The sequence below is a fragment of the Falco naumanni genome, chromosome 10 (assembly GCF_017639655.2).
Source record: "Falco naumanni isolate bFalNau1 chromosome 10, bFalNau1.pat, whole genome shotgun sequence".
Classification (NCBI taxonomy): Eukaryota; Metazoa; Chordata; class Aves; order Falconiformes; family Falconidae; genus Falco; species Falco naumanni.
Window position 1 is genome coordinate 20,456,927 of NC_054063.1, and position 25,393 is coordinate 20,482,319.

At 62.2% G+C, this 25,393-nt stretch overlaps 3 protein-coding genes across 5 annotated transcripts in view; 1 reads left to right on the top strand and 2 right to left on the bottom strand.

The window, feature by feature from the left end:
* Positions 1-961: 961 nt before the first annotated feature.
* On the top strand, positions 962-6,379 carry SIGIRR (single Ig and TIR domain containing). Of its 2 annotated transcripts, none has more exons than XM_040609417.1 (10): positions 962-1,070; positions 3,064-3,195; positions 3,495-3,681; positions 3,771-3,901; positions 4,111-4,251; positions 4,378-4,521; positions 4,602-4,704; positions 4,783-4,933; positions 5,477-5,657; positions 5,800-6,379. In XM_040609417.1, exons 2-10 carry the CDS (start codon positions 3,189-3,191, stop codon positions 6,000-6,002), a joined length of 1,248 nt encoding a protein of 415 aa, XP_040465351.1. In that variant the 5' UTR covers positions 962-1,070; positions 3,064-3,188; the 3' UTR covers positions 6,003-6,379. The 2 variants fall into 2 exon arrangements, with proteins under 2 accessions (XP_040465351.1, XP_040465352.1); XM_040609418.1 differs by having other exon boundaries at positions 5,477-5,651.
* Positions 6,380-6,594: 215 nt separating this feature from the next.
* Positions 6,595-17,677, bottom strand: PKP3 (plakophilin 3). The gene is made up of 13 exons (XM_040609160.1): positions 14,576-17,677; positions 13,465-13,541; positions 12,533-13,260; positions 11,996-12,119; positions 11,636-11,840; positions 11,236-11,410; positions 10,865-10,982; positions 10,409-10,576; positions 9,890-10,075; positions 9,470-9,623; positions 8,832-9,024; positions 8,295-8,382; positions 6,595-7,898 (listed from the first exon to the last, which is right to left on the bottom strand). The coding sequence occupies exons 1-13, from the start codon at positions 14,799-14,801 to the stop codon at positions 7,863-7,865; spliced, it is 2,478 nt and encodes an 825-aa protein (XP_040465094.1). The 5' UTR covers positions 14,802-17,677; the 3' UTR covers positions 6,595-7,862.
* Positions 17,678-17,773: 96 nt separating this feature from the next.
* B4GALNT4 (beta-1,4-N-acetyl-galactosaminyltransferase 4) overlaps positions 17,774-25,393 on the bottom strand; it is a 33,093-nt gene continuing 25,473 nt past the window's right edge. The window contains exons 14-21 of one of the 2 annotated variants that reach the window (XR_005829964.1): positions 23,498-24,767; positions 23,014-23,321; positions 22,601-22,754; positions 22,163-22,235; positions 21,915-22,068; positions 21,411-21,537; positions 20,966-21,200; positions 17,774-20,058 (exon numbers count right to left, since the gene is read on the bottom strand). Coding sequence is in view for 1 of the 2 variants with exons in the window: in XM_040609158.1 (XP_040465092.1) it covers positions 21,086-21,200; positions 21,411-21,537; positions 21,915-22,068; positions 22,163-22,235; positions 22,601-22,754; positions 23,014-23,321; positions 23,498-24,767 (2,201 nt within the window). In the remaining variant the exon portion in view is untranslated. Of the gene's footprint in view, positions 20,059-20,245; positions 21,201-21,410; positions 21,538-21,914; positions 22,069-22,162; positions 22,236-22,600; positions 22,755-23,013; positions 23,322-23,497; positions 24,768-25,393 lie in introns of those variants that run through there. The other variant, XM_040609158.1, reaches the window with a different exon arrangement.

A 25,393-nucleotide genomic window follows, 5' to 3' on the forward strand; every position in this document is an offset into this window, starting at 1 on the left:
CCCAAAGTGCATGCTGACCAGTGTTTTCACTGTCAGGTTGGTGTTTCCCTTACAGCGGCTGAGGCTGGTGGCAGCGCCAGGCAGTGCCACCGCTACGAGTGCAGCCTGTGCCAGGGCTGTGCTAAGGCTCTAATTGCCTCCTCAGTAATCACCACAAACAATCACCTGCTGCTTGCAAGCGGCCACAGCTGGGGCCAGCTCCCCAGGGCCAGCACCAGCCAGAGGAGCCACCCCACGGTACTGGTTTCAACTTGCAAAGAGGCTTTTCAAATCATGAATTCAAAGGACAGATGGGAGACCTCACAATGCCTCCAGCCCCAGCCTGCCCAGCCTCCCCCCACCTCCCTCCATCAGTAACTCACCGTAACAAAACTTGAGAGTATCAAGTTTGCCAGTGCTCAGCAAACCGTGGCCCCAAAACGCAGGCTTAGCCCTGGGATCTCCCCACAGCACTGCACCGAGCAGACACCTCCAGCCCCCCTTGGCGTGCTCCAGTGCAAGCCCCCGGCTGCCGCCGTGGTCTGGGGAGCTGGTATTACCGGTGGTGGATGGTGCTGGCTGCGGGTTTTATCTTGCCCTGACACCTCCGTGAGCTTTTGCAGCCATGGAGAGCCGGGGGGGATTCCTCCTTGGCCCTAGCAGCCTTGTGCAACCTGCATGCATCCGGCTCATCAGGGCTGCTGGGCCAGCTGGCTGGGTGGGTTGCCTTCCTCCTCCTTTTTTCTTTCTCTTTCCACCCCCACCCCCAACCCCCCCTCTCTCCTACAGCCAGAGTTATTTATTTTTTTACCCCAAACACGTTCAGGTGGAGATGGAGGTGGAGCAGTGGGAGGGAGGGACAACCAACCCCTCCTGCAGGCCTGGCGCCCAGCGATTGGGGCGTCAGGAGAGCCCGGTGCAAGGCAGGGGCTGAACAGGGAGGGGGGAAAGTAAATAAATTATTTAAAAAAAAAAAAAAAAAAAAAGAGTAAAACCAAGCACCACTCCAGCAGGTCCAGTCAGCTTGAGCGGCGCACAAGGGAGGCAACTGGCAGGAAGCCTGCGCTGGGGCACCAGGCGAAGTTCCAAAGGTAAATGCAGTTCCCCTCCGCTTCCCTTTCCGCGTTGATGCCATCTCGGCTGGGGTCAGCAGGGTTTCGCGCTCTCCGCACAAGCCCTGCTGCTCTCCTCCAGCCCTGCTTGCTCCCTGGGCACACACAGCCCTGCTGCCATGCCTCCCTGCCTGCCTCGTTTTCCCTGTGGCCGTGCGCCGGGGGATGCTGCAGTGCGACCATCGCCTACTACTGCACGGCATCTGCATGGTCCTCTGCCACACTTGGAGCACTACAAAACCGGGGTGTCCCCAACCCCAGGATGTAGGAAATGGGAGCATACTGCTGCCCGTTAACCTGTGCTCCTCCCTCCCTCCCGGACAGCAGCCCTGACGCCTGGCTACCCTTTGAGCATCCATCACCACTTCATTCCCCACTGCAAAGTGGCTGCGCCTCTCCATGGGGCCAGGGAGGCATGTGGGGCCTCCCTGAGGTCGCTGGCCAGTCTGCAGTCTGCTTCCCTATTTCCAGCCATCAGAGTGAAACAGTTTACAAGTGACCCATCCAGGCAGGATCAAGCAGAGCCAGAGCATCCCAACCTGGTGTAGCATTTCTCATCCCCTTCCCCAAGCAAAAACTGGGTGGGCTGGCTCATCTCCATCCCTTGTTCTTCCATTCGTGGCCATGGAAAAACCCAGTTAATACTTTAGGTGTAAATTGCTTTCCAGCTGCTCAAGCTGAACACGTTGTAAGCGTCCCTTGTGTACCTTGACCCACAGTTTCATGCCACGCCTGGCACCAGGGCTGCTGTGCCAAAGGGAAGCAACGTGCCTCCCTCCCTGTTCACTGCAGAGCCATGCTGCAGAACCCCCCTTCCTGTTTCACACCAGCAGCGGAGGGAAGGGGTTTCTCCAGGGATGACCCCAGCCTCAGCAGCCTTGCTGTTACCCAAAACCAGTTTGCAACCAACAGCAATGAAGCTCTGAGGCAGAGAAGCAGCCAAGAGAGATTTTTATCCTTCCCGACCCTAGCAGTTATGCCTGATGTGTTTACAATCGTGCTGCCTTGCAAGAACACTGGCAATGTGACATCTTTGTTATTCCCGCATCAACCCCAGCAGACACGTCATGCACACCAGGGGCTCTGCAGGTGTTTGGGGATGGAGGAGTCCGACCCCACCACCAGGCTGTGCTTCACCGTTTGCTCCCAGTGCCCCTTTGCACTGCTGCAATTTATCGGCAGGGCGTGGGGGTGTCCTCCCTGGGACTCCTCTTCCCACAGGGCTATTGCAGCGGCACTGCTGCCGATTGCACAATGCCAGCTGGGGGCTCGTGTTCTCCCCCGTCCCTGTGCACCCTCCTCACACTCCCCACACGTGCGGCACGTCGTCGTGCAGCTACCCCTCTCCTGAGGCATGGCCTCAGGGTAGCAACGCACCGAGCCTCCTAACGCGAGGGGAGCACTGCACCCACTTGGTTTATCTCACGCTACGAGAGCTCACAAGACAGGAAGCCCATATTTCTATAAATAAACCACCCTGCTGTTTAATTAGCAATTTCAATGGGCGTGTCAGGCTGGAAGCAGCACTATAGGCAAGATGGGGTGTTGGTGGCATGAAGGGGGCCCCACTGAGCCTCTCATAAGCAGCCGTGGTGCAGCTCACCATGGGTGCATGGGGAGGTATTGCACACCCCACGACTGAGCTATGAACACGGCTCATTTCCCCTCGCTGGCCTCTGGTTTGAGCCAAAGCCATGTTTTTAACATCCTGCAGCCCTCGGTTGGTTATTAATCACTTCCCGCTCATAAATTCACGGTCAAGAAAGCCAGGCTGCGAGTCTGCGCTGCACAGAGAGTGCAGGTGACATGGTAGCCACCAACCCATGACCAGGACACGGCTTTGGCTTTATGCCAGAGCAGCACCCACCGCTCCGCAACCCGAATCGCTGTGGGGACCGATGGGGATTGCCAGGGCACTCTGCACCAGCCTGGAGCAGCCAGCACTCATGAAGCCATTTCTGATCTGTTCCAGGCTCAGCCTGTCCTGTGGCGGTGGCAGGTGGACTTTGCCCCCCGGAAGAGCCCGAGGGGTCCCTCCTGCCGAAGGTGGCCTGCTGGTGATGCCGGCAGCTGCTCCACACATTGCCTGAGCACACCATGGCAGGTAGGCTGCAAATACCAAAACTTTCACCTGTTTTCAGCTGAGAAGAACCCCTTACTAGCAAGCGTGGCAGAGCGTGCTGCTTGCTGCTCTGCCTTTGCCTTGTAGGGTGGGTGAGGGTCTGTCCCAGCCCCAAAAACCAGCTCAGCCTGTTGCAAAACAGCCACGAGCACCGCTCGCTGCCAGACCCCCGCGGCAGAGCTTGTTTTTCTGGGGAAGCTGGGATGGCTACGACAGTTGCCTGCCCAGCTGGGAGCTGGATCACCTTTCCCACCCAAACCCCTTTCCCGCTGTGTTCCCAGACCTTTGCAGCGTGCCTCCTGAAATCCTCATCCCAGCTGCCAATGAGACACTGGAGCTGACGCTGGGGAGCCGGATAACGCTGAACTGCACCGTGCGCTGGGCGGCCACTGAGCACTGTGAGCCCGTCCCTGCCTGGACCAAAGATGGGCAGCGGCTGGGCACTGAGAGCAGCCAGGACACTGCCTGGTAAGGACCCCGTCCTGGGGTATGTCTGTCTGTCTGTCGGGATGGGTTACTACACAGCCCAGCCCACAGAGGCCCCATCTCCCCCCCAGGTTTACTCAAAATGCCTCAGAGCGGCTCCTCACTAGCATCCTGCAGCTGAACCTCACACACAATGATGACTTCGGGGTGTTTGCCTGTTGGATCAGCAACGCCACGGCCACCTTCACCCTGCAGCGAGTGGGTAGGGACATGCTGGGGACAGAGAGGGGGCACCTTCAAGGAGGGCCCAATTGCCTAGGGCAGAAACGGTGGCCCCATGGGGATCATCAAGGCGGGTGCTAGGGGCATTGCTGCCTCTCCCAGGGCAGTGCATCGGGGTGCAAACCTACACCAAACCCAGGAAACATGGGCCACCAGCCACACTCACCGTGCCTTTCCCTGTCCTTGCAGAGGCGGCAGGGCATGCGCCTGCGGTGCTGGCAGCTATCCTTGTCCTGGTGCTCCTGGTGCTTCTGGCTGGGCTCTATGTCCGATGCCGCCTGAGTGTGCTCCTCTGGTACCGGAACCGCTACGGCGAGCTGGAGATCAACGGTGAGCTGCCAGGGAAGGGCACAGAGGCGGTGCCCTCCTTGGGAAAAGCCTCCACGAGCCAGGGGCTTGCCCACACGCAGAGCCCTCCCCAGTGTTACACCCCCCTTTCCGCATGGCTCTCTCCAGATGGGAAGCTGTACGATGCCTACATCTCCCATGCCACCACCCCAGATGACCGAAAGTTCGTCCACTTCATTGTGAAGCCACAGCTGGAGAACCGCTATGGCTACAAGCTCTTCCTGGATGAGCAAACCATCCTGCCCAACTCTGGTAGGCACCAGACCTGTGCTGGGTTGGGCAGAGGGGTGATGATACCAGTGCCTGGGGGCTTGAAATCCCTTTGCCTGCAGAGCCATCAGCTGACTTGATTATGAATGTGAGCCGGTGCCGGCGTCTCATCGTGGTCCTCTCCATCGCATACCTGGAGCAAGAATGGTGCAACAGCAGCTTCAGGTAGGAGCAGCTCCTGCCTGCTCCCAGGGAGAGGAGCTGGTGGGTCCTCCGCCCTCCTGCCACACACCTGTCTCACAGGGAAGGGCTTTGGAGGCTGCTGGAGCTTTCAAAGAAACCCATCTTCATCATCTTCGAGAGCCAGTACAGGGAGATCACCCACCCTGCCATCAATGTACTGAAGCAGCACCGGAGCGCTGTGACCCTGCTGGTGTGGCGAGCTGGCTCCATGGTGAGAGCCGAGCAGGACTCTGTTCTGCTGGCACCCCTGTTTCCATCCCCAGTGCCCCATTTTGTGTCAGCCTGCCCACGATGCTCTGGGGCTGCTCCCCATGCTTCAGTGCTCCTAAAAAGCAGGTTGGGGCACTTGTCTTTTAGAGGCAATTAAAAAAACCCAACCAGAACAGCCCTAGATCTGGGCGCTCGCTCCCCAGACTTGCGTGATCAGGAGCCCTGTGCTACTCCAGGGTTTCCCCCAGCGCAGGCGCCAGCGTGAAGCCTCAGCTCTCAGAGCGAAGCTTTGGCCTGTGGCTGCTCCGGCCATTTCAGGGCCAGGCTGGGAGCTGGAGCCCTTTGGAGCGTTTCAGCAGGTCGGGCCGGTTTCTCCACTGTTGTGCGGGCACGCTGCCATGCCAGGAGCACAGCCCTCACCTTGGCTGAGCTCCCAGCACTGGGAAGAGTGAGCTGAGCACCACAAAGCCTTCCGCAGCCCTGTGCGGGACTGGGCTTGGCTTCGTGGTGATCCTGACATGGCTCATCTCCTCTGCCCGTGCAGACCCCATCTTCAGACTTCTGGAAGGAGCTGTGCCTGGCCCTGCCCCGCAAAGTGTCTTTCCAGGGGACCATGGGGGACCCGCAGACCCAGCTGCAGGAGGACAAGGACCCCATGCTGATCCTGCACAGCAGCTACCTGGACAGTGGTGGAGACCTCCACCCAGATGGGGACCTCGGTACAGGTCCTTGTCCCCTGCTTCTGCTCCTGGGGGGGACAGATGTGCACTGAAGGTCACCTTTGGGCTTTGTTTCACCCTCCCATGACAGACGGGCTGGGTTTAGCCCCTTCCCCACTGCCTAAAACCCATCTCCTGCTCCTTGCAGGCCTCCGAGGGAGCATTTTCAGAAGCCCCCCACCTCCCCGCATTGGTGGCCCCAGCGCTCGCATGGCTTCGGCTGCCGGCATGATGGAGGACCCACAGCTGAGGGATGGCCAGAGACCTGAGCTTGACATCTCAGACCTGGGATCGCGCAACTACAGTGCCCGCACAGACTTCTACTGCTTGGTGACAGAGGATGACATCTGAGCAGGGCCACAGGCCAGCAAAGGAGGCAACCTCCTTTCTCCACGGGGCTGCATGGACCCAGATCGTGGCTGGAGGAGCCCGGGCTTTATGATGAGACCAAAGCCAAGGTCTTGGTGGGAAAAACAGGAGCCGGCTCCTTCTGGCAGCATGCTCCATGGTGGAAAACCATCACCAGGGGACAGCCTTGCCGCTAGAGCCTGGCCCCCACTGCCTCCCTGGGGACATTTTTCCTGCATGATGGACAAGCATTGGGATGGGTGACACTCTCCAAGAAGCAACATGTCCCATCCCCAGTAGCTGGGAAACGCCCGACAGAGCGGATGCGGCACCCTCTCTCCTACAGAACCCCCCATGGCAATAAAATGCTGCTGTACCAAGTGGGTCTCGCCCACCTGCAGGAACGCGAGTGCCACCGGCAGGTCTCTCCCCATGACACTGTGCTGCGTCCCGTCCCTGTGATGCATCCCATCCCCACCACACTGACTCCAGCAACACCCAGATGCAGCGAGCAGGGTGGCACCATGGGAGCATCCTGCAGAGTTCTCTGCTCTCCTCGCCTCCCACGTGCCGGCCAAGCACAGGGGCAAGCAGGCATCGTTCAAGGCCTTTATTTCAGGGGTACACAGGGCTCGAGGAGTTTGTACACGGATAGCTGGGCAGACAGATGCACTGTGACACCCCAGCCTGAACCGTGCTGGGTGCAGGGTCACCACACCAGCCCTGGATGTGGCCCCTCCCGGCAGCACTGCCCGGTCTCCCTCGCCCTCCCACCCCTGTACCTACTCTACCTCGTTTCCCAAATGGGGCACGCAATGCCCCCCCAAGCGCAGGGTCTCCCCACCTACCCCAAACCTGCTGACAGACCGAAGCCACCCCACAGCCCACCCGCGTGTCCCGGCCTAGCCGCCACCTCGGCAGGGAGAGCTTTGGACCCGCTGCCCCACCTGCACCAGCCGCGCCGGGCACCGAGGGCATCTCCCCACCCCGCGGGGAGACGCCGCCCGGCAAACACAAGCCGACTGGCCCTGCCCAAATCCTGCTTATGCAGCACCGGCCAGGCCCAGCCCTGAGCAGAGCAGTGGCAAAGAGCAGCAGCGGTGGCTCTGTCTGCACAGGAACAGTCCCCACAAGGTGGATGGATGGGGACAGCGTGGCTCAGAGATCCCCTGGCTTCTCACAGCAAGGGCACCAGCAACCAAAGCCCAGACCCCCGTCCCTGGCAAAGGGGGGACTCAGCATCGCATTGCTGATGCTGCTTCCCAGCTCCTTACAGGCGTGGTGCCACCCCATAAAAATCTGGGAGGCCACCTCAGACCTCCCATAACCCCCCCCGAGCTACGCAAAGCCCCGTCCCCACCCAGCCAGGCCAGAGCGTGTGCAACCCATGCACACCCCGCTGCAGCGTGGCGGCACCAGCACCCTCCCAGACCCTCGTGTGCCGCAATTCGGGGAGCTGGGGCCGGCTGCCCCCAGAAGCCCCCCCAGAATTGCTTTGCAGGAGACTCCCCCAAGCCCCGCAGCTCCTGCCCCCCTGCCAAGCCACAAGACAAGCTGAGCTTTGCAGCTGGCTCCCTGGGAGCGGGAAGGGTCCCCAGGGATAGAGGACCCTTGGGTGCCATGGGGCATTCCCCTACTAACGAGGGTCCCAGTGGGGCCCCGCAGCAGAACCAAAAGCAGTGGCTGGGTTTCAGGCTGCAGCAGGAGGGAGGACAAGCGCCCCCCAGCTTGGGGAAGGGGGACCCAGCAGAGGGGGGAGGCATGAGGGATGCGGCAGGGACTACGCTATGGAGCGGGGGTCCGAGCGAAGAGCATCCCGGTGGGGAGAGTCAGGGCCAGGCATCCAGCTCCCGGGGTTTGTCCTCACAGGCCGAGGAAGTCCTCCTTCCGGTACCCCTTCTGCAAGGAGACAGGCCACCCGTCACACAGGGCGGATGCCAGCACCATCACCCTTCCCGCCCAAGGACACCCCTGCCCACACCTCACTGGGCGGTGGGAACATGAATACAAACCCGCCCTGCTGTGGCACAGACAGGGCCAGGCTGTCCCCACGCTGGGTACGTGGCTGTCCCCACCTCACTGGTACAGGTGCCACCACAGGGATGATGCTCTGGAGACATCCCCATTCTTTCAAGATGGGGAGATGTGGAGCTGGGGCCCATCGTATGCCTGGAAGCACTGGGGTGGTATGGCTTTCCGGGGTGAAGCCCCTGGCCTTGACTCCCTTGGGATCCACCCTTGAGATCCATCCCATCATCCCACCAGCTGGAGGAGGCACCGGAGGGTGGTACATACCATCTTGAAGTCCCGGTGGAGCTTGGTATATTGCCACATGTTGCCCAGGAGGCTGGCTGCTGCTCTAGAAGACTTCTCGTTGTCCGAGCTGGGACAGAGACAGGGTGCAATGAGCTTTGGGTACCGCTGGACATGGGGGTGGTGTCCACCAGCCCAAGAATACCACCCCAGAAGAGCCCAGAGGAGCTGAGGACTTAGGACTGGTCAGAAGAGGCAGGAAACTAAAGGCTGGAGCCCACCACAGTGGGCAGGGTGGCAAGCACTTCTGGCAGGAGAGGTAAGAAGCACCCAGAGGGGAAGAAGGTGGCTGCAGGTCTGGGCAGCTCCATGTCCTGGGAGTGTCCTGAGAAGGTGCCAAAGGGCTGGAAGGTAGACATGAGGCCACTCTGAGCTGGTCTGGGGACTTGCAACACAAAACCTTGGGAAGGGAGACTGTGTGGGACCCTCTTCCACCTCAATGGACCAGGGGAGGAAGAGAAGAGCAGGAATGGACCCCAGGGCTGAGCTGGAACAGCAGAGCAGACAGGGAGCTCCCACCTGTCTCTTCTCTTTTTGATGTAGAAGAGCTTCCTGAGGCCATCAAAGTAGACAATGTCGCGGGCAGCCATGGGGCTCTCCACCACCAAGTTGTTGAGGACCGCAATGATGTTCACGATGACATCCGCAGGTGGTGCCTTGTCTCCAACACTCCCTGGCAGCTTCTCAATCAAGTGGCTGACCACCTTGGTTGCTGGTGGGCAAAGGTACTGCGTCAGGGCTGGTGGCCTGACCCAGGAGACACGCAGCAGCCTGGGGATGAACCTTGCAGCCTCCCAGGGGCAATGAGGGGACAGAGGGTCCAGCCAAGGACCTGTGGGACAGCATTTCAAGCCCTTTGCTCTCTGGAGTCTCTGCTGAGACTCCTTGGCACCTGAGAGAGGAGTTGGGGGTGACAACAAAGCCAGGCGAGATGGTGGGGTCAGAGGCAGAGCACAACATGGAGGGCAGGGTGTTTGGTCACTGGGGATGGACCAGCCACCGCACGCTCAGCTGTGAGCAGGGATGCAGCAGGCAGGAAGCTGCTGAGACTTGACAGGAGGCCACTGGAGGCCAGACCAGGGAGGAAAAGGATGGAGGGGCATCTGCTGGGCTCCTCCCCACAGCCCCGGCCCTGCCCAGCCCTCCCTAGCACTCACACATCTCGTCCTTGTTGCGGGCATGGCGGGACAGGTTGCGGATGAGTCCCGTCAGGGAGCGCAGCTGGTGGTGGTCCGCGGTGCGAACGCGGTCCAGCACGGGGTTCAGGATGCGCTCCTGCTCCAGGGCCAGCCGGCTCAGCACACCCGCCCACTGCCAAGATAAACACCCGCTTGGAGACTCCCACCGGGGATACACCGGCTGCCTCCTCTTCCTCCTGCCCAGCAGGGCCAGGTGAGGGTCACCCATGCCCAGGTGGTGAGTAGCATGATGGCCGTGTCTCCCACCCAGGAAAGGCTGGTACCAACCCACAGGAAGGCGTGTCCCCTCCCCGAGCATGGCTGGGACTGGCCAGGTGGTGGGGACAACCAGACAAGATGGGGCAAGCCACAGGGGACGTTCCCCTCCCCTGCCCTCACCCTGCGGTCCCCGGCAGTGATGTTCTGCAGGGCACCCGAGGCCGCCTCCGTTGTGTGCTTGTTGAGCTCACAGCGCTGCAGCAGCCGGTTGTAGATGCCCACGATCTGGGGGTTCCAGAGCCACTCCATGCCCTTGGGGTCCTTGGAGACCTCCGTGAAGGTGACAATGTCTGCATTCAGGTAGTGCTGTGGGGATGGGAGTGTCACTGTTAGACTCAGGCGATGTCCCCTCTGCAGCATCCCTCACTGCTGGTGTCCCCTTTTCCTCGTGTGCCTGAGCTGGCGGGTCACCCCAGATACATCATGCTTCGTGGTGTGGCAAAATGGGGGTTTGGCACCCTGAATCACACCACACACCTGATTCACCCTTCAATGAGATCACCTGCGTGTCCCACCCATCAGCCAAGGCTAGCGTCCACCTCCACCCCAGCGTCATCTCCACTGCCAGCTGCTTCCCAGTGCCAACCCCGCCCCAGGTGACATGGGTGTCACGGTGCCCACCACTTCCCAGCTGCTGACCTCTCGTGCTTTCTTGCTCTGCGGGCTGAAGCAGCCCACCAGCTCCCCTGTCACCATGCTGTTGTTGTTCCTCCTGTGACCTTCCAGACGCTGGAGGGAGGATGGGGGCATTTCGTCATACAGGCGGTAGGAGAGGTTGCGCAGGACGCAGACAGCATTCTCCACGCTCTATGAGGGGGAGATGATAGGACACAAAGGTGTCAGTCCTCCTGTCGCCTGCCAGGGCACCTCCAGCTGGCACGTTCCCTGGGGTGCAATCCCACAGGGCTCTGTGGCCAGTCACCCCAATGACACCAGTGATGCCCCGCTGTGCCCAGTAAGCCCAGATGGAGCTGGGCTGGTTTTCCCCCCCATCACATCAAGACGCGTCTTTGCACCATGATGGCCAGGCGGCTGCCAGGAGGGAAGGAGCAGCACCTCATCTGAGGGCACCCGCACCCAGCACCCAGGGCTCACCTTGTCCTCTGACTTGCCCACTTCCAGGGAGCTGTTCACATAGTGGATCATGGAGTCCACCAGCCCGTGGCACTCCCGCATCTTCTGCCGAGTCTGCTGGCTGGCAGAGCTGAGATTCCTGCATGGGGAACGTGGGGCTGTCACAGTGAGAAGGGGTTTCCCCATGGCCACCCCCCTCCCACTGCTGGGCACCACCACAGGGAGGGTGGCTGATACCTCTCCCATGGGTCTGGCCAGGCTTCGCCTTTGATGCACAAGTGCTGCGAGGGACAGGAACCCCAGAAATGAGCCCCAGAGACCTTGCTCCCTATGTATACAGCACAGATGGTGTCTCTTCCTTCACCCAAAACCATCCAGCCCACAAAAGGTACCTGAGGAAGCCCGTGGAGTTGTAGAAGATCTCTGCCTCCGAGGGGTTCTGCTGGATGACACCTGAGCCCCCCAGCCCAGAGAGAGGGACCAGGACCAGGTCTGTGAGCTGCTCCAGCGTGTCCCGGGCCAGACGATCCTTCAGGTTATCACTGGAGGAGAGATTCCACAGGATCCCTGCGTGGAGTAGATGGGGATCCTCAGTCCCAGGCATGGCTGGAGGGCACATCCACCCTGGCTCACCTCCCCAGGGGGCTCAAGCTGACCACCTGCAGCCAGGAGCAACTGTGGGACAGCCATGAGACCATGAAGTGTCATCCCAGCTTTACTTATGGAGTGGGGGTACCATGTGCCACCCCCAGGGGAGGAGGACCCCTGCCCACCTCTGCCATCATCCCCAACCTGTGACGTTCTTGCGGAGCTCGTCATCGGGTTCCCGCAGCGTCCGCATGAGCTCGTAGATGCCATTCTCCTCCACCAGCGCCAGCTTGTTCTCGGTGTTGTCATAGATGAGGTTGCGCATGGCGCCCGTGGCATGGCGCTGCACCTCCTGGTTGGGGCTGTTGAACAGCTTCACCAGCTTGGGCATGGCCTGGAGGCTGCGGGCCTGGAAGGGGAGAGCCCAGCGGCACTGAGGCACCCAGCCGCTCTCCCATTCAGCTCGGGGCTGAGGCTCCCTCCATCTCCTCCACCCTCCTTGGGGTGCCCCGCTATGGCAGAGAGGCTGGGGACAGACCCTCCTCCTTTGGCTCAGGTGCTCACCTGCTTCTTGGCATTGCCGTCGCTGTAGCATTTGTGCTGGAGGTAGGCAGCGCCCAGGACCTGCAGGTTGGGGTCACTGGCTATCAGGTATTTCACTGCGGAGGGCAGGTCGATGTCATCAAACCTGGAAGCCATGAGCAGGTGAGGAAGAGCCCAAGGAGAGCATTCCACCAGGGTCCCCCACATCTGCACCCCACCACAGCTCACATCCTGGGAGAGACCTGTCAGCCCATCTCCTTCCCCACCACACTTTTGGAGCACGGGACTCCAGACTCAGCTAAACAAGCATCTTCCTACCCTTTGTGCCTCGGGACGTGTCCATAAGAGGAGCTAAGGCCACATGCAGGACACACTTGAAGGTCAACCCATGCTGTGGTCCATCACTACAGGGCCAACTTGCGGCCATCATCTCACCCCTCCTCCTGCATGCCTTGCAGCAAGGTAATGCCAGGCAAGAGATGGAGGGTTTTGCCCTCAGCCAGCCAAGTAACTAAGGTGGGGACAAGGCGGTTCTGGACCAGCCCTACTGGCACTCACCCCCCTGACTGGTGGCTGAGCAGCGTGCTGTGCCCATTGTACATCTCCATGGTGCGCTGGTCCTGGAGGTGGTGGCTTGACTCAGCCAGGCTGCGCACAGAGGGAGCGCGGGAGCTGTGCTCCACCATCCCCATGTAGGAGCTCCCGATGCCTGCCTGCGAGGCTGCCTGGACGCTGCCGAAGGAGCCGGTGCTCAGCCGTGACCGGTTGTTGCTCTGGAAGCGCTGGAGCGTGCGCATGGCAGGCGCCCGGATGGTGCGGCTCTGGGTCACCTCACTGCCGTCCAGCCAGTCGGGGGTGGCCTTGGTGGCAGAGCCGGCACTCATCTGCCTCTCAAAGGTGTAGGAGCGGGTGAAGCCACCATTGCCTTGGCTTTTGTAGAGGGAACGGTGACCCACAGGGTCCAGCTGCTCTGAGATGACGCTATAACGGTCATCTGCAATGGCCGTGGGCTGGAGCGGCGCGTCAGCCAGCCGCAGGGAGTGCAGCGAGAGGGTGTCGAAGTTCTGCCGGGGCCGGTAGCTGCGCTCATGGAAAGAGTTGGGCCGTGGCGAGGTATTGGTGGTCTGCGACATAGCGTAGCCGGTGCTGTAGCCCCGACCCTTCACCAGGCCCCCATTGCTGATGGTCGCCATTCGCTTGTGTGGGGTGAGGTCCACTGCCGAGCGCGAGGACCAGCCACTGCCCTTCAGCGTGCCAAAATCCTTCTTGGCCAGCGGCTGATACAGCTGTGGGGGGAAAGTGTGGGGTTAGGGGGTGCCCGCGAGCCTGTCCCTCCATCCCTACCATGGGGAGAGGAAAGGATGGAGCCAGGAGTCTCCTGTGACACAACCAAAGCTACAGCCAGCGTTAAGTCTCTGCCAGCATCCCCAGCTGCCACAATGATGGGCGCTGGCACACAGTGGGGGACAAGCAACCCCCCCAGTACATACCGAGGCTTTGGGGTCCAAGCCATTGGTCTGGGAGCGGGAGCTGAAGGAGGAGCGCAGGGTAGAGCTGTACTGACCGCCTGTAGAATGGGGAATGGAGGTATTAATACAAGCATGGAGGAGGCCAAAGAGGGGGTCTTGGGGACCAAAAATTCCACCTACTTCATCTCGGGGGGACCTGCTTCAGGAACCATGGCAGTGCCAGCAGTACCAAGGGGGATGAGGGAGTGGGAGGACACTGCCTTCACCTGCCTGCTGGCAACGGGGAGCAGGAGGCGGTGACAGTGCCGAGCGGTGGCCTCCTGCCTTTCATCGTGCCCCGATGGCGAGGGGAGTAATTGCCACCTTGGCAGGGACGTGGCGGCTCAGCCGGGTCCCCTGTGCCGTAGCCGGATAGGCAGCTCCCTCCAAGCCAGCCCCAGCTCTGCCAGCCTGGGGACGGGAGCCCGGTGGGGACCTGGCCACCCCGCTGCACCGCACACCACCCTCCTGCCTTGCCACCGCCCTAGGACCGCCGGCAGGGATGGGCAGGACGCCGCCAGCCCCGGCAGTGACAGGAGCATGAGTCACACCCGTGCTCAGGCCAGCCCTTGGGGTGCCAAGGTGTACGTGTGGGGTCTCTCCCCACTGCTGAGGTCCCCCAGCACTTTGGATCGGGGGGGCTCGGTGACGCCCGATGCCAGTGCTGGGCGAAGCAGCAGGGCGGAGGCTGCGAGCGCAGACGTTAAATGGAGGAGCTTGGAGCCCAGCCAGCGGCACTGCTCCAGGACTGGGGGGACACGGAGGGATCTGCCGGGGCGATAAAACCCCCCTTTACCCAGCTCAAAGCAAGCTGTGTGACCCCCCGCAGTGTGACACCCCACCCCCACCCCCAGGAGGCAGGTGGGGAAACTGAGGCACGAGCCCTGAGTGGGGTGAGGTAAGCCCACGCCGGGGCCATGCCGCTGCCATCCCCAGCACCGGGTGGGGGGGCTCAGACAGGATGGGGGGCAACCTCCCCCAGCCCCAACCCGGGGCACGAGCCCAAGCCCGGTGCCAGCCGAGGGGTTCCCACCGCCCGTCCCACCACGTGTGCCCGGGGCGTGGGGTAGGGGGGGCTCTGGGGTTCTCTCACCTCTGGTGCCATCGCCGTGGTCAGGGGCCTCGGGGCGGGCGGCCGCTTGCCCCCTCAGCATCATGCGGATGCGGACCTGCTCCTGGACACGGGCGCTGCGCAGGCGCTGGGCCTCGGCAGCCTCCCGGCTCCTGCTGTCCAGCTGCCGGTCCGAGGGCAAGGCCAGCGAGCAGACGCCGGCCTCGGGCTGCAGGGCGGACAGCAGGAAGGTGTTAGTCTCCTGCATGGCGGCGGCGCGGAGGCCAAGGCGAGCGAGGCCGCCCTGCGCAGGTGAGCGGCGGCGGCTTCCCCGAGCCGTAGGGAGGCGCCCGGCCCGCCCCGCCACGCCTCGGCGGGAAGGAGGGGGCACACCGGGCCCCCGGGTGGAGGCACCCAAGGGGCGACCTCGTGGGGACGAGGGCGCGAGGGAGGGGGATGCCCGGGGGGGTCTGGGTGGTCATACCTGTGGCCCCCCGGCAGACCCCCACCACGGGCAGCCTCCCCCATGGACACCCAGGCCAGCCCCACCAGTGAGCCCCAGACCTACCCGTGACTGATCTGGAAAGCCCAGGAGCACCCCCCATGGCCCTGGCGGTGGGCCCCAGACCCCCACGTTGTCACTCTAGCAAGCCCCAGACCCCCACATGGACTCCCCACTGACCCCCAGAGACCCACATCACCCTGCCAGGGAGCCCCAGACTCCCACCCTGTCCCTCCAAGGAGCCCAAGACCGCCAGGCGACCTCCCAGGAGAGCCCCAGACCCCCACATGGCCCCCCTGGAGACCCCCAGGCGAGCTCCTCAGCCAGCCCCGGACCCACACGTGGCCCCACCAGCAAGCCCCAGGCAGTGTCCCTAGAGACCCCCAGATCCCCTCAGCCACCTCTGAGGAGAACCATGGACCCCCAGGCAGCCCCCCAGGCTGCCCACCACCATGGCCAGCAAAGCCCTCCGGCACGGGGAGGGGGCCAGCCTGCCAAAGGGCCAGAGCGGGGGCTAATTGGCAGTAATTACTGGCCGGGCCCTCCCTGCTTTGCTTTTCAAATCAGCCGGGGAAGTAAAAAACAACAATAATAAAAAAAAAAAAAAAGGGGGGGTGGCTCAGCGCCGGCAGGCCCGGCAGTGATGAACGCGGGGTGACTCAGCCGCTGCATCGCACAGGTACTAATTAGGCTTACCCCACCCGCCGAGCCACCCCGGCTGGCCCCGGCACAGCCAGGGTGGGGGACACTGCGTCCCCCCACCCCGAGCGCAGGGAACGGCTCCTGCGATGGCTACAGTGCGGCTTCAGGCAGCTGTCCCTGCACCCCCGCTCGCTGCGCTGCCCACTCCTGCGCAGAGTTGTGCCCGTTCTCAGCCACGCCGGGCATGGGGCCCTGCCCCGGCTCCTGGCCACAGGGCATTTGCCCGGTGGCTCCGGCACAGTGCGTCGGCCGCGGCTGGTGCTGGCTTTGGCCATTTGAAGGCGAGCATGGCAACGCGGCCGCGGCTCCGCAGCAAGCCATGGCTCAGCGCTTGGCGTCACCGCTCCGAACCCGCCTGGCGGAAGCATCACAGGCTTCGCCGGCCCAGGGCTTACAACACCCGGCTATGACAAGCTGGGACGGCTTTTGTGCTTCGTTAGGAGGGTGAAAAGGGCGGCTGTCCCCAAGGAATGTGCCGCCGTCAGCAGGAGCAGCGGCTGATGCCGGGGCGGAGTGGCAAGAGCTGCGGGCAAGTGTTTTGGGGTGACGGTCCCTACTTCGATGGCCTCCCCAAACCCCAGTGGGCTGCAAACTCCGGTGCCACCATCGCATCGTACCTGGGGACTGATGCGGGGGGGGATAGGACCCACCTCCCCAACTCGCGGTGGGGAGTCTAAGGGATTTCACGGGTTTAGTGGGAGCCCACACATTGCTTATGGGTCACACCTGACCCTGTGGGGGTACAACACCCAGGCATAACCCCAATGGACCCCCCCTCTTCTCCCACCTCAGCACCACCCACACAGGGAGCGTCGGCGGGTGCACCGAGTTTGGCAGAGCTCAGCGGGGCGCTCCCACCCCTCCGAGCCTGGATGAATCACGGGTTCCCCCCGGGAGCAGGCGGGGAGGGCGGTTCGCTCCCTGTGCAAGCCGGTGCTTGCCCGCCGTCCCCGTGCCAGGCACAGAGGGGCTTGGGGATGGCCCCGGGAGCCCCGAGAGCCCCTCCAGCCCCGGGAGCCGGCCCCGAGCCTGCTGGCAGCCGCGTTCCCCCAGGCTCTGCCTCCCTTCCGAGCCCCTGTCCCCCTGCTATGATGCTGCCCTGCAGCTTAAAGATGGAAACTGGGGGGGTCTTGAGGGGGGCTGTGCAGGTTTGAAGCCGAAACCACTGGCGATCCCCTCGTAAAATGGCTCGTTAATAGGGGAAAGCACCGGGTGGGAGCAGGGATGCGCTGGGATGCTAAAAAAGCAGCAAATTGGCACACACCTCTCCACATCTGGAGCAAAACTGGGGGGTTCCTGACGGGATCCAGCCACGGTCAGGGTGACACAGGTTAAATATACTCGGTCTGGGAGTCCCTAAAGTGGTCACTGACCTCCCAGCCTGGAAGCACCCATATCCCTCCCTCCGTGGGGTGACAGAGCCACATTCCCAGGGAGACCCTAGCTCCCAGGCACGCAGTATCCTCTCCCACCCCCTGAGCACTACTGGGAGCCTGTCCCCAAATCTGGGTCCCCAGGGAAGCCGGTGGCTGTCGATGCCATTGGCACTTGGAGCAGGGAGTGGCCAACACAGCACCACGCAGCCTGGCCACAGCACACATGTGCCAAGAGCCACGCTGGGGAAACTGAGGCACGAGGAGAGGCAAACCCAAAAATGCCTCTTGGCCAAAGCTGGCCAGGAGCAGGCAGCTGCCAGACCCGGCATCTGTGCTGCCCCTTTCCACCCGCTGTGTGGGGACTGGCGACTGGGTGGGCACCACCAGCTTTCCAAGGGGACCCACACTGGGGACAGCCACGCTGATGGGTGGGGGACCGGCCGGCACATACCTTGTTGGGTGGCCCCGGCGGGCCATTGCCCTGCAGCATCCTCCCAGGCAGGCAGGTGCACCCCCGGGTGCTGCACGGGTGCCGGGCGCCCCGGCACAGGGTGGGCGATGCTGTCTGTGGCGGGGCCAGTGCAGCAGGCGTGGGGCCGTGGCGGGGCCCGCCCCGGGAGCTTACCCAACCAGTCTCTTTGCCGTTGTTTTGCATGTGCGCTCAAAACCCGCTCGCCTTGCAGCCAAGTTTGTGCTTTTGGGGCTTGTGGCAGCTCCACAAAAAGCCTCAGTACAGCTGAGATGCTGGTGAGGGGTCCAGGGGTCCCAACTGCTCCATCCTGGGCAGCGGAGCCATGTCTTGGGCACCTTCATGATGCTCCAAAAAGTCACTGTTGGTCCCTACCACTGCAGCCATGGTCCAGCATGTCCTTTCCACTGCATCCCCTTGAATCCCCCCAGCACGGGACACCCATGGGTGCAACATGGAGGGGTTTGTGGCTGCCAAAAGAAGGTGGAGGGGAGGCAGAGCTGGCAGGGGGGCACAGTTTTTGGGATAGAGGGGGCTCCCCTGGGGGTTCACAGGGAGCGTGTTTGTATGCGTGGGATGGAGCAGGAGCCCTTTGAAGCCAGATAAGCTGAGAGGGAGCGTTTGAAACGGGCCAAACCAGTTTGGGGGCCATCGCTTCTACCAGCATTGGAACCCAGGCTCCACGCCGCACCCAGCACTTGCTGGGGGCTGCTGATAGGTGACCCCCAGGGCCAAGCCCAGTATAGGGCAGGAGGCTGCCCAGGACCCTCCACCCAGCCACTGCTGTCACGTTTGGCCCGTTCTCAGACTGGAGGTGTCGGGGAGGCTCCCCCTTGCCCTCCACTGACCCCTCGCTCAGCCCCATGGCCAGGGCAGCCCTGTAGCGAGGCGGCACTGGGCTAGTGTCTGCCTCCGCTGCCCCGAACAAGCCCCAACACCTTTGCAGCATCCCCTGGGGCCAGGGCAAGCTGCCTGGCCAGCACCTTGCACCAGCCCTGGGGCTGCTCCTCTAAAAGTGGGTACCTGCCTGCACCCTGCTGTCACTTAGGGCTCCAACGCCTGGCTAGGGAGAGGTTCCTTTTGGTCCCCGTTACCACAGCTCAGCCATTGCCAGAGCAAGAAAACCCTCTGGTGTTTTGCTGCTGGCCCTACCCCAAGCAGATACCATCAGCTGGCTCTAAATCATCCCCAGCGGGGCTGGACCAGTGTCCCCAGTGGGGATGGCGCTGGTGGCACCAGTCCCTTCCAGCAGCAGCTCTAGATTTGGCTGAACCTGGTGCCTGCCCCGATGCCGGTGGCTTTGTGAGCTCTCCTGGCTGGGAAGCTGCTGGAAAAGTTGTGCCTAAGGAAAAGCGGCTTTTGGGATCCCGCTGCTGGCCCCAGGGGACCGCAGGGCCGCCCGCCCTGCCCGGCACTTCTCAGCCCACGGGCCAAGTCCCAGCGCAGCGGGCAGAGCCCTCGCCCACAACAAAGCACTTCCAAAGTGCTGGAAAAAACAGGCAGCAGGGCAAGGAGAGGAGCCTGTGAGTGCTGGCATGGAGAGAAAAACCTGCTGCCTTCCAAGGCTGTCCCCTCCCGACAAATCTTGGGGCCAGAAGTACTGGAAAAGCCCCCCGGAGTCCCGGACTGTGGCTGTTCTCTGATGGCAAGGAGGTTGCTGAGCCCACCACCTCCATCCTCACCTCAAAACTCAACGGATGCTCAGACAGAGCCCGGAGGATGCGGATGGGGAATAAAACACTTAGGGGGGGAAACTCTGGGGCTATTTCAGCTCTCCCAGAGGTGCTCACAGTTGTTGAAAGCTCACGGTGGAGGGCAGCAAGGATGCGGTGGTTGCAGCCCAGAGATTTGCCGGGACAGAGTGACCCAGGTGAGGAGCAGAAGGAGCTCGTGGCAGCCAGGCCTGAGGCAAAGCGGGTTTGCTGGAGCCCACGAGGCGCTGCATGCAGCTGGGCACGTCCATGTGCAAGAGGAAAAGGCGAGCGAAGAGCTCGAGCACGGGCAGGCATGGTCGTCCTGTGAACAAGCGTGCAAGGGCACGCGGAGCAGCTCGTGGCTCTCCCCGCAGCTCTCCAGCCCCGGGGGCACTGGGGTGAGCCCCCCGTGCAGTGTGTGGGGTGCAAGCAGCTGCCCGGGTGGAGCCCAGGTGTGGGGCAGAGGCTCAGCAACCTCCCTGCAAGCCCGGGCATGCGTCCAGACACCAAAACACGGCTGCTGCCTCCTCCTCCTCCTCACTGCACCGAACAGCAAAGGAACCCCTTGCGATGCCACTGCTGCCCGCTCCTACCAGAGTGGATCCTTACTCCATACCATCCTCCTCCTCCTGCTCGGTCCCAATGGGAGCTCTTCCTGGGAGTTTCTGACCTTTCCTCCCAGTGCCAGCCAGGCTCACTTCCACCAGCGAGCTCCCTGCGAGTGCAGGGCCAGGCTCCTCTCCTGCAGGGCACGCCGGCAGGTCGGGGCTTCCTGAGCCCTCCTGGGTGTTACAAACGACAATGGTCATTTCGAGCAGGCAAAAGTGTCCTCCCAGCCTGCACAGCCACCCACCACTGCGAGGGGGCTTGGAGAGGCAAGGGACAGAGGCTAGTGTGGCTTCTTATGCCCTGCGCCGAGCTGGGGGCTGCATCCCTGCCAAGGCATGAGCGTCATGGAGGGGAAGGAAATCCCAGCCAAGACATTGATTTTATTTTTTCAGAATAAAAAAAAAACCCAAAACAGACAAAACTTCCTGAAAACAGCTTCCTACCTCATAATTTCACAGAAATTAGCTTGGAAACGTCATTTGCTCTCCCCGTGCTCCCGTACCTGCTTTGGGCTCTGCCCTTTTCCCATCCCAGCGCAGCCCCCCTGGGCGCAGGCAATGCCAGCCCATCATGCCAAGGGGCTCTGCCCCCCTCCCCGTACAGCCACAGCGGCGTGTCTGTACCTGTCTTCCCCTCCACGGAGGCTCCACAGGTCCCAGGGAGGAGCAGGAGGGTTTGGGCAGCCCCAGCAGGCTCGTACCCCTCATGCACTTCTCTGGGTACTAGTACCCCCCAAAAAAAGCTCAGCTCTCCAGCCTGACACAGGGACAAAGTGCTGGGCATTTTTGGGGGGAGGCAACCCAGCAAGGGGGCTGCAGGGCGAGTGCCAGCTGTGAGCTTGGGTACCGCTTTTCTGCCTCGGCATCACCAACCCTGGCACGGCCCCCAGGGACCCACCAGCTCCGGGGATCAGCCCAGAGGCTTTACCCCTCCTGACAGCAGGATCCCCATATTGTCCCGGCACTAATGAGTTAATAAATTCATTTCTGACTAAGAAATTAGACCCTTAAGAAAAAAATCACCACCCACTTTCACCCTCCCCGCTCCCCCCCCTCCCCAAAATATCCACGGTTTGTTTACGGGTGCCCTCCGTGCCAGCATCAAAGTGTGTCGGCAGAGGTCGGGGACAACCGGGCGCTGGCGGTGGTCTGCCTCCGGCGGGCACAGGGGGGTCAGTGGCTTCAGGCCAGGCTCGGGGCACTAGTCCTTGGGTGGCTTCTTGCTGCGGGCGTTCCACATGCCACGCTTGGAGTGGTAGTAATGGTAAAAGTTCCTGAGACGCAAGCGCTCCACCTCCAGCCCGCTCTGAAGGACCCTGCAGCCGGACAGGGGGGCAGCCTCAGGGGAGGGAGGGGACAGACACGGCCCCCCTTCAAGGAGGGCTTTGCCCCTTCGCCACCATGTCACCCCAGCCTTTAGCCAGCTCGATGGAGGGGACAGTGGGTTTCCCAGGGGATGTGCCCAAATCCACATGGCCAGCCCTGCCTTGAGGGGGTCAGGGGGCTGCCAGGACCCCCAGCCTCACCTGTCCAGGAGCTCCCAGTCCTCCCCGCCCCAGCGGTCTCTGAACTCCTCTGTGTTCATCCCTCCCACGCGGTCAAAGTCCGACTTGTAGATGCCAAAGAGGCCAAAGCCATTCACCTCCCAGTAGCCTGGAGGGGGGAGAGCAATGAGGCGAGGGGTGTGGGGGACACCCAAATCCCCAGGCCATCACCTCTGTGCTCTCCTCACTACCTGGGAGCCACAGGAACGCCCGTCCCAAGCCCTCTTCCCACCACAGCTCCGTCCCCATCACTGCCACCTCCCATGGGGGTGGCACCAGGGGACAGCCCAGTTTCGGGGGGCATCGCACCCAGTGCGCCTCAAGCACCCTTGGGCTTGAATCCCATCTTGCCAAAGCAAAACAAACCCATGCTCCCTGCACATGCAAGCCAGGCTGCAACCCAAACCCGGCGCCGTGGCTCTCCTTGGGCAGGCAGGGGACATTTTCCAGCTGGAAAAGCATCACGGCAGAGGGGACCCCGCTCACCGTTGGGCTCCCGCGGGGAGCTGCCACAGCTCAGCCTCATGACGATGGGCGCATAGGCCAGCTTCCCCTCCACGCAGTGCTTCCGGATGCTGTCCAGGATATTGGGGGGGAAATGGATGTGCAGGTCGCAGAGGAACACGATGCTGTGCCCATCCTATGGGAGAGGGCAGACACAAGCGAGAGGATCAGGGCAAAACAGCTCCGGGAGAGAAGCCAAGGCAGGAGCTGGTTTCTCTCCCCTGGCTCACCTCGACCGTGTCCACGCCAGCCTGCAGCCCAGCCGAGCGCTCAAAGTTCCCCGTGCGCCGCAGGTACTGGTAGCTGAGAGAGGACAGGGCAGTTAGTGCTGGCGACCGAACGGGACACAGCCAAGATGGGGACAAGGACCACGAGGTAGGAGAGGAGACCACCTCAGGAAGGGGGTCAGGTGCCTACACCTCATGCCAAGGGTCCCCCCATGGAGGCAGAGGTGGTATTTGCATCCCTGACTCCTCCACATGGAAAACAAGTTTAAACCCCAAAAAAGGAGGAGGCAGCAAGGGGCAGTGAAGCCAAGACCCATGGCGGGCTGGGGAAGGAGCAGCAGGTTGTGGGAGCACTGCCAGGATGGTCTGTCCCACCACAAGGAGCCCTGCAGACCCTACGGGGAGCAGGATGGGACCCAGAGCTCATGGCAGGGGGCTTACCGGGGCAGCTGGGCATCCCGCAGGGCCTTCTCAACGTCCATGTCGTCGCTGTCAAAGTCCACCAGGATGACATTGAAGTTGGCGTCCTTCGTAGCCCCGTACAGGTGGGCCATGTCCGAGATGAACTGCTGGACCCAGCGGGCTTGGTTCTTCACTGCCAGACACAGCCACAAACGTCCCTCAGGCTCTCCATGGCGCTCCCAGGAGCACCCCCTTCCCCAACCAAACCAACACCCCTTCCGATGAGAAGCGATAACCTCAGCATCTCATGAGAAGCGATAATAACCTCATCCCCCTCGGGCCAGCCTGAAGGATGCAACCTGGGAGCAAAGTGGTTGCCTTTCTCCTGCTGCAGGATGCTGGGGGCAGAGAGCAGCAGAGACCCTGGAGAGGCATGTCCTGGTGTCACCTACCGGGTACCACGAAGTGCACCATGACATCCTGCTTCCAGCTGAGCCGCAGGGGCCGGCACAGGACGGGTTTTCCATAGAGGATGCTCCAGGTGCTCGGCTGGGGCTCGGTGGCCCCCAGAGCCAGCCCTTCGGGGTTGGCCTCAGCGCTGTCGTCCTGCTTGCCCTGGTGCAAAAGGACATAGACATACTCGGAGAGCCGCACCGTCCGCTGGCCCCGCTCCGCCAGCTCCAGCTCCAGCAGGTAGCGGTTCCCCCGGGCCGTGTCCCGACGCTTCTCCACGTTGATGATCCTCAGGAGGGTGTAGATGCTATGGGGAAAGCAGAAGCACTTGAAAGCACCATCACCATGAGCTCTGCTCCCCACAGCTCCCTTGCTTGAAGGGTTGGCCTGAACCCACCATCGAGCTCACCTGGCCCCAAGGAGCCGAGCGGGGTGAAGGCACATTCTCCCCAGCCTCCCACCCGCGCCCCACTCCCTCCCTACCCTCCATTCTTCTCATTGAGCTTCTCCATGTACTGCGCCACCACATCGACGACCTCGCTCTCGCTCAGCTGCAGGTTGCCCGACACGTTGCAGCGCAGGTCGTTCCAGTCGGAGCGCAGGAGCTCAAAGTCCACCGAGCTAACGCTGAATGTCCTCTGCCAGTTGATGGAGTCCTCCAGCCAGCTCTGATGCAGCTCGCCGGTCTCATAGCTGTAGTCTGACACCTCTTCTTCCTCCTCCTCCTCTTCCTCCTGGCCCTTTCCCTCCTCCTGCTGAGATGTCGTTGTTTCTGACATCTTCAGAAAGGATGTCACCCGCATCCCCTCTGAGCGGGCCACCTCGGAGGAGTTGTAATTGGTGGTGGCTGCTGTCCTGCCCGGGGCAGGAGTGGTGTCCTCGTGGGTCTCCCTACTGAAGAGCCCCTCGGTCCCCAGGGCGAGGAGGCTGGGCAGCGCTCGCTGCTCGGTCCCCAGCTTGGGCAGCCGCTCCCACCTCCTGCCACCCACACGGGCACTCCTCCGCCTGGCAGGGTCCCTCTCCTTGGAGATGTTGCTCAGGAGCCAGGGGGTCCGACGGCCAGGAACAGCGTGGAGCTTGCTGGAGGCAATGGGATGCTTCTGAGGGGTCCTGGAGTGAAGATGGACTTTCTTCAGGGCCTTTGGGTAAAGAAAGATGCCGGGAAAGGCCGGCTCCTGGGCTGGGGCTTTGCGCTTCCCTGGCTGCAGCCTGGTCACGTAGACCTTCTCCTGGGTTTTCTGGGGCTTTTTGTCCTCCCTGGGTATTGCAGGCTTGCTGGGACCCAGCGTTTTGGCTTTGCCACCAAAGACGGGAACCGAGAGGTGGGGTTGGAGGCTCAGGGCCCCGGCATGCTTTGAAGATGCCAGCAGCCCCAGCGCATTCTCCTCGCCTTCGCTGGGATCCTGGGGTAACCAACTGAGCATCCGCCCACGGACCTGCTCCGGCACAGGGCCCACGTCCTTCTCGCCGTGGAGATCCTCAAGGATGGCTGCCGGGCTGGCGCTGGCCTGGCGGGACGTGCTCCATCTCCCCAGCTGCCCAGGCACGCCCACCTCATCCAGGGCCTGACCCTGCTTGCGGTGAAAGCTGTAATAGTCCAGGTCGTCTCCATAATCCCCGGTGACCGGCGGGGTCTCCTTCCCTTTGGCTCTGGGTACCGGCCCAAAGCTCTTCTCCTTGGCTTCAGGAGGTGGGTCTGTGGGCTCAGGGCTGTCCACTCCTTCCTCCTCCTCATCATCATCCTCGAGGAAATCTAGGGAGTAAAGGCAGAGATAAATATCCTGAGGGTCTGAGCCGCTCGGCACAGCCCCCTGCAGCATGCTGGCCCAAAACAAAGTGGCAAAACTTGTCTCCAGCAAGAGATCAACCTGCAACAGCTGCTGGGTGAGGGAGGCTGAGGGCTGGTGGGCACTGAGCCATGCTCACCAGGGCTGGCAGCTCCAGGCTCTCCCACTAACCCCTCCAAACCTTGGCCATAGCTCAGCGCTGCTCTTATTTCATCCAGGAACAAACCTAGCCTGCCAGGGCTTCGCCAAGCCACAAACCGACAGCGAGCCACACTCTGAACAACATGGCTCCTGCGGGTCCCCGTCAGCATCCCCAGGCTCTGTGGACATCCCAGGCTCCACACCAAGTCAAGTCATATCCTGCTGCCTGCTGACCAGGCCAGCCCAGGAGATGCGGGTACACAGCTTGAAGAAGCCAGGAGGGTGAACCCCAGCCCTAGCATCCCCCACCCCATATCCCGCAGCGCTTTGTGGCTAAGCCAAGTGGGATGCGTGACCGTGGAGCGCGTGGGACTGCTCGGAGGCGAGCTGCTCCATGCAGCCCTGCCCTCCTTGAACCCAGCATCACTGGAGGCATCCCGATGAGGTGCAT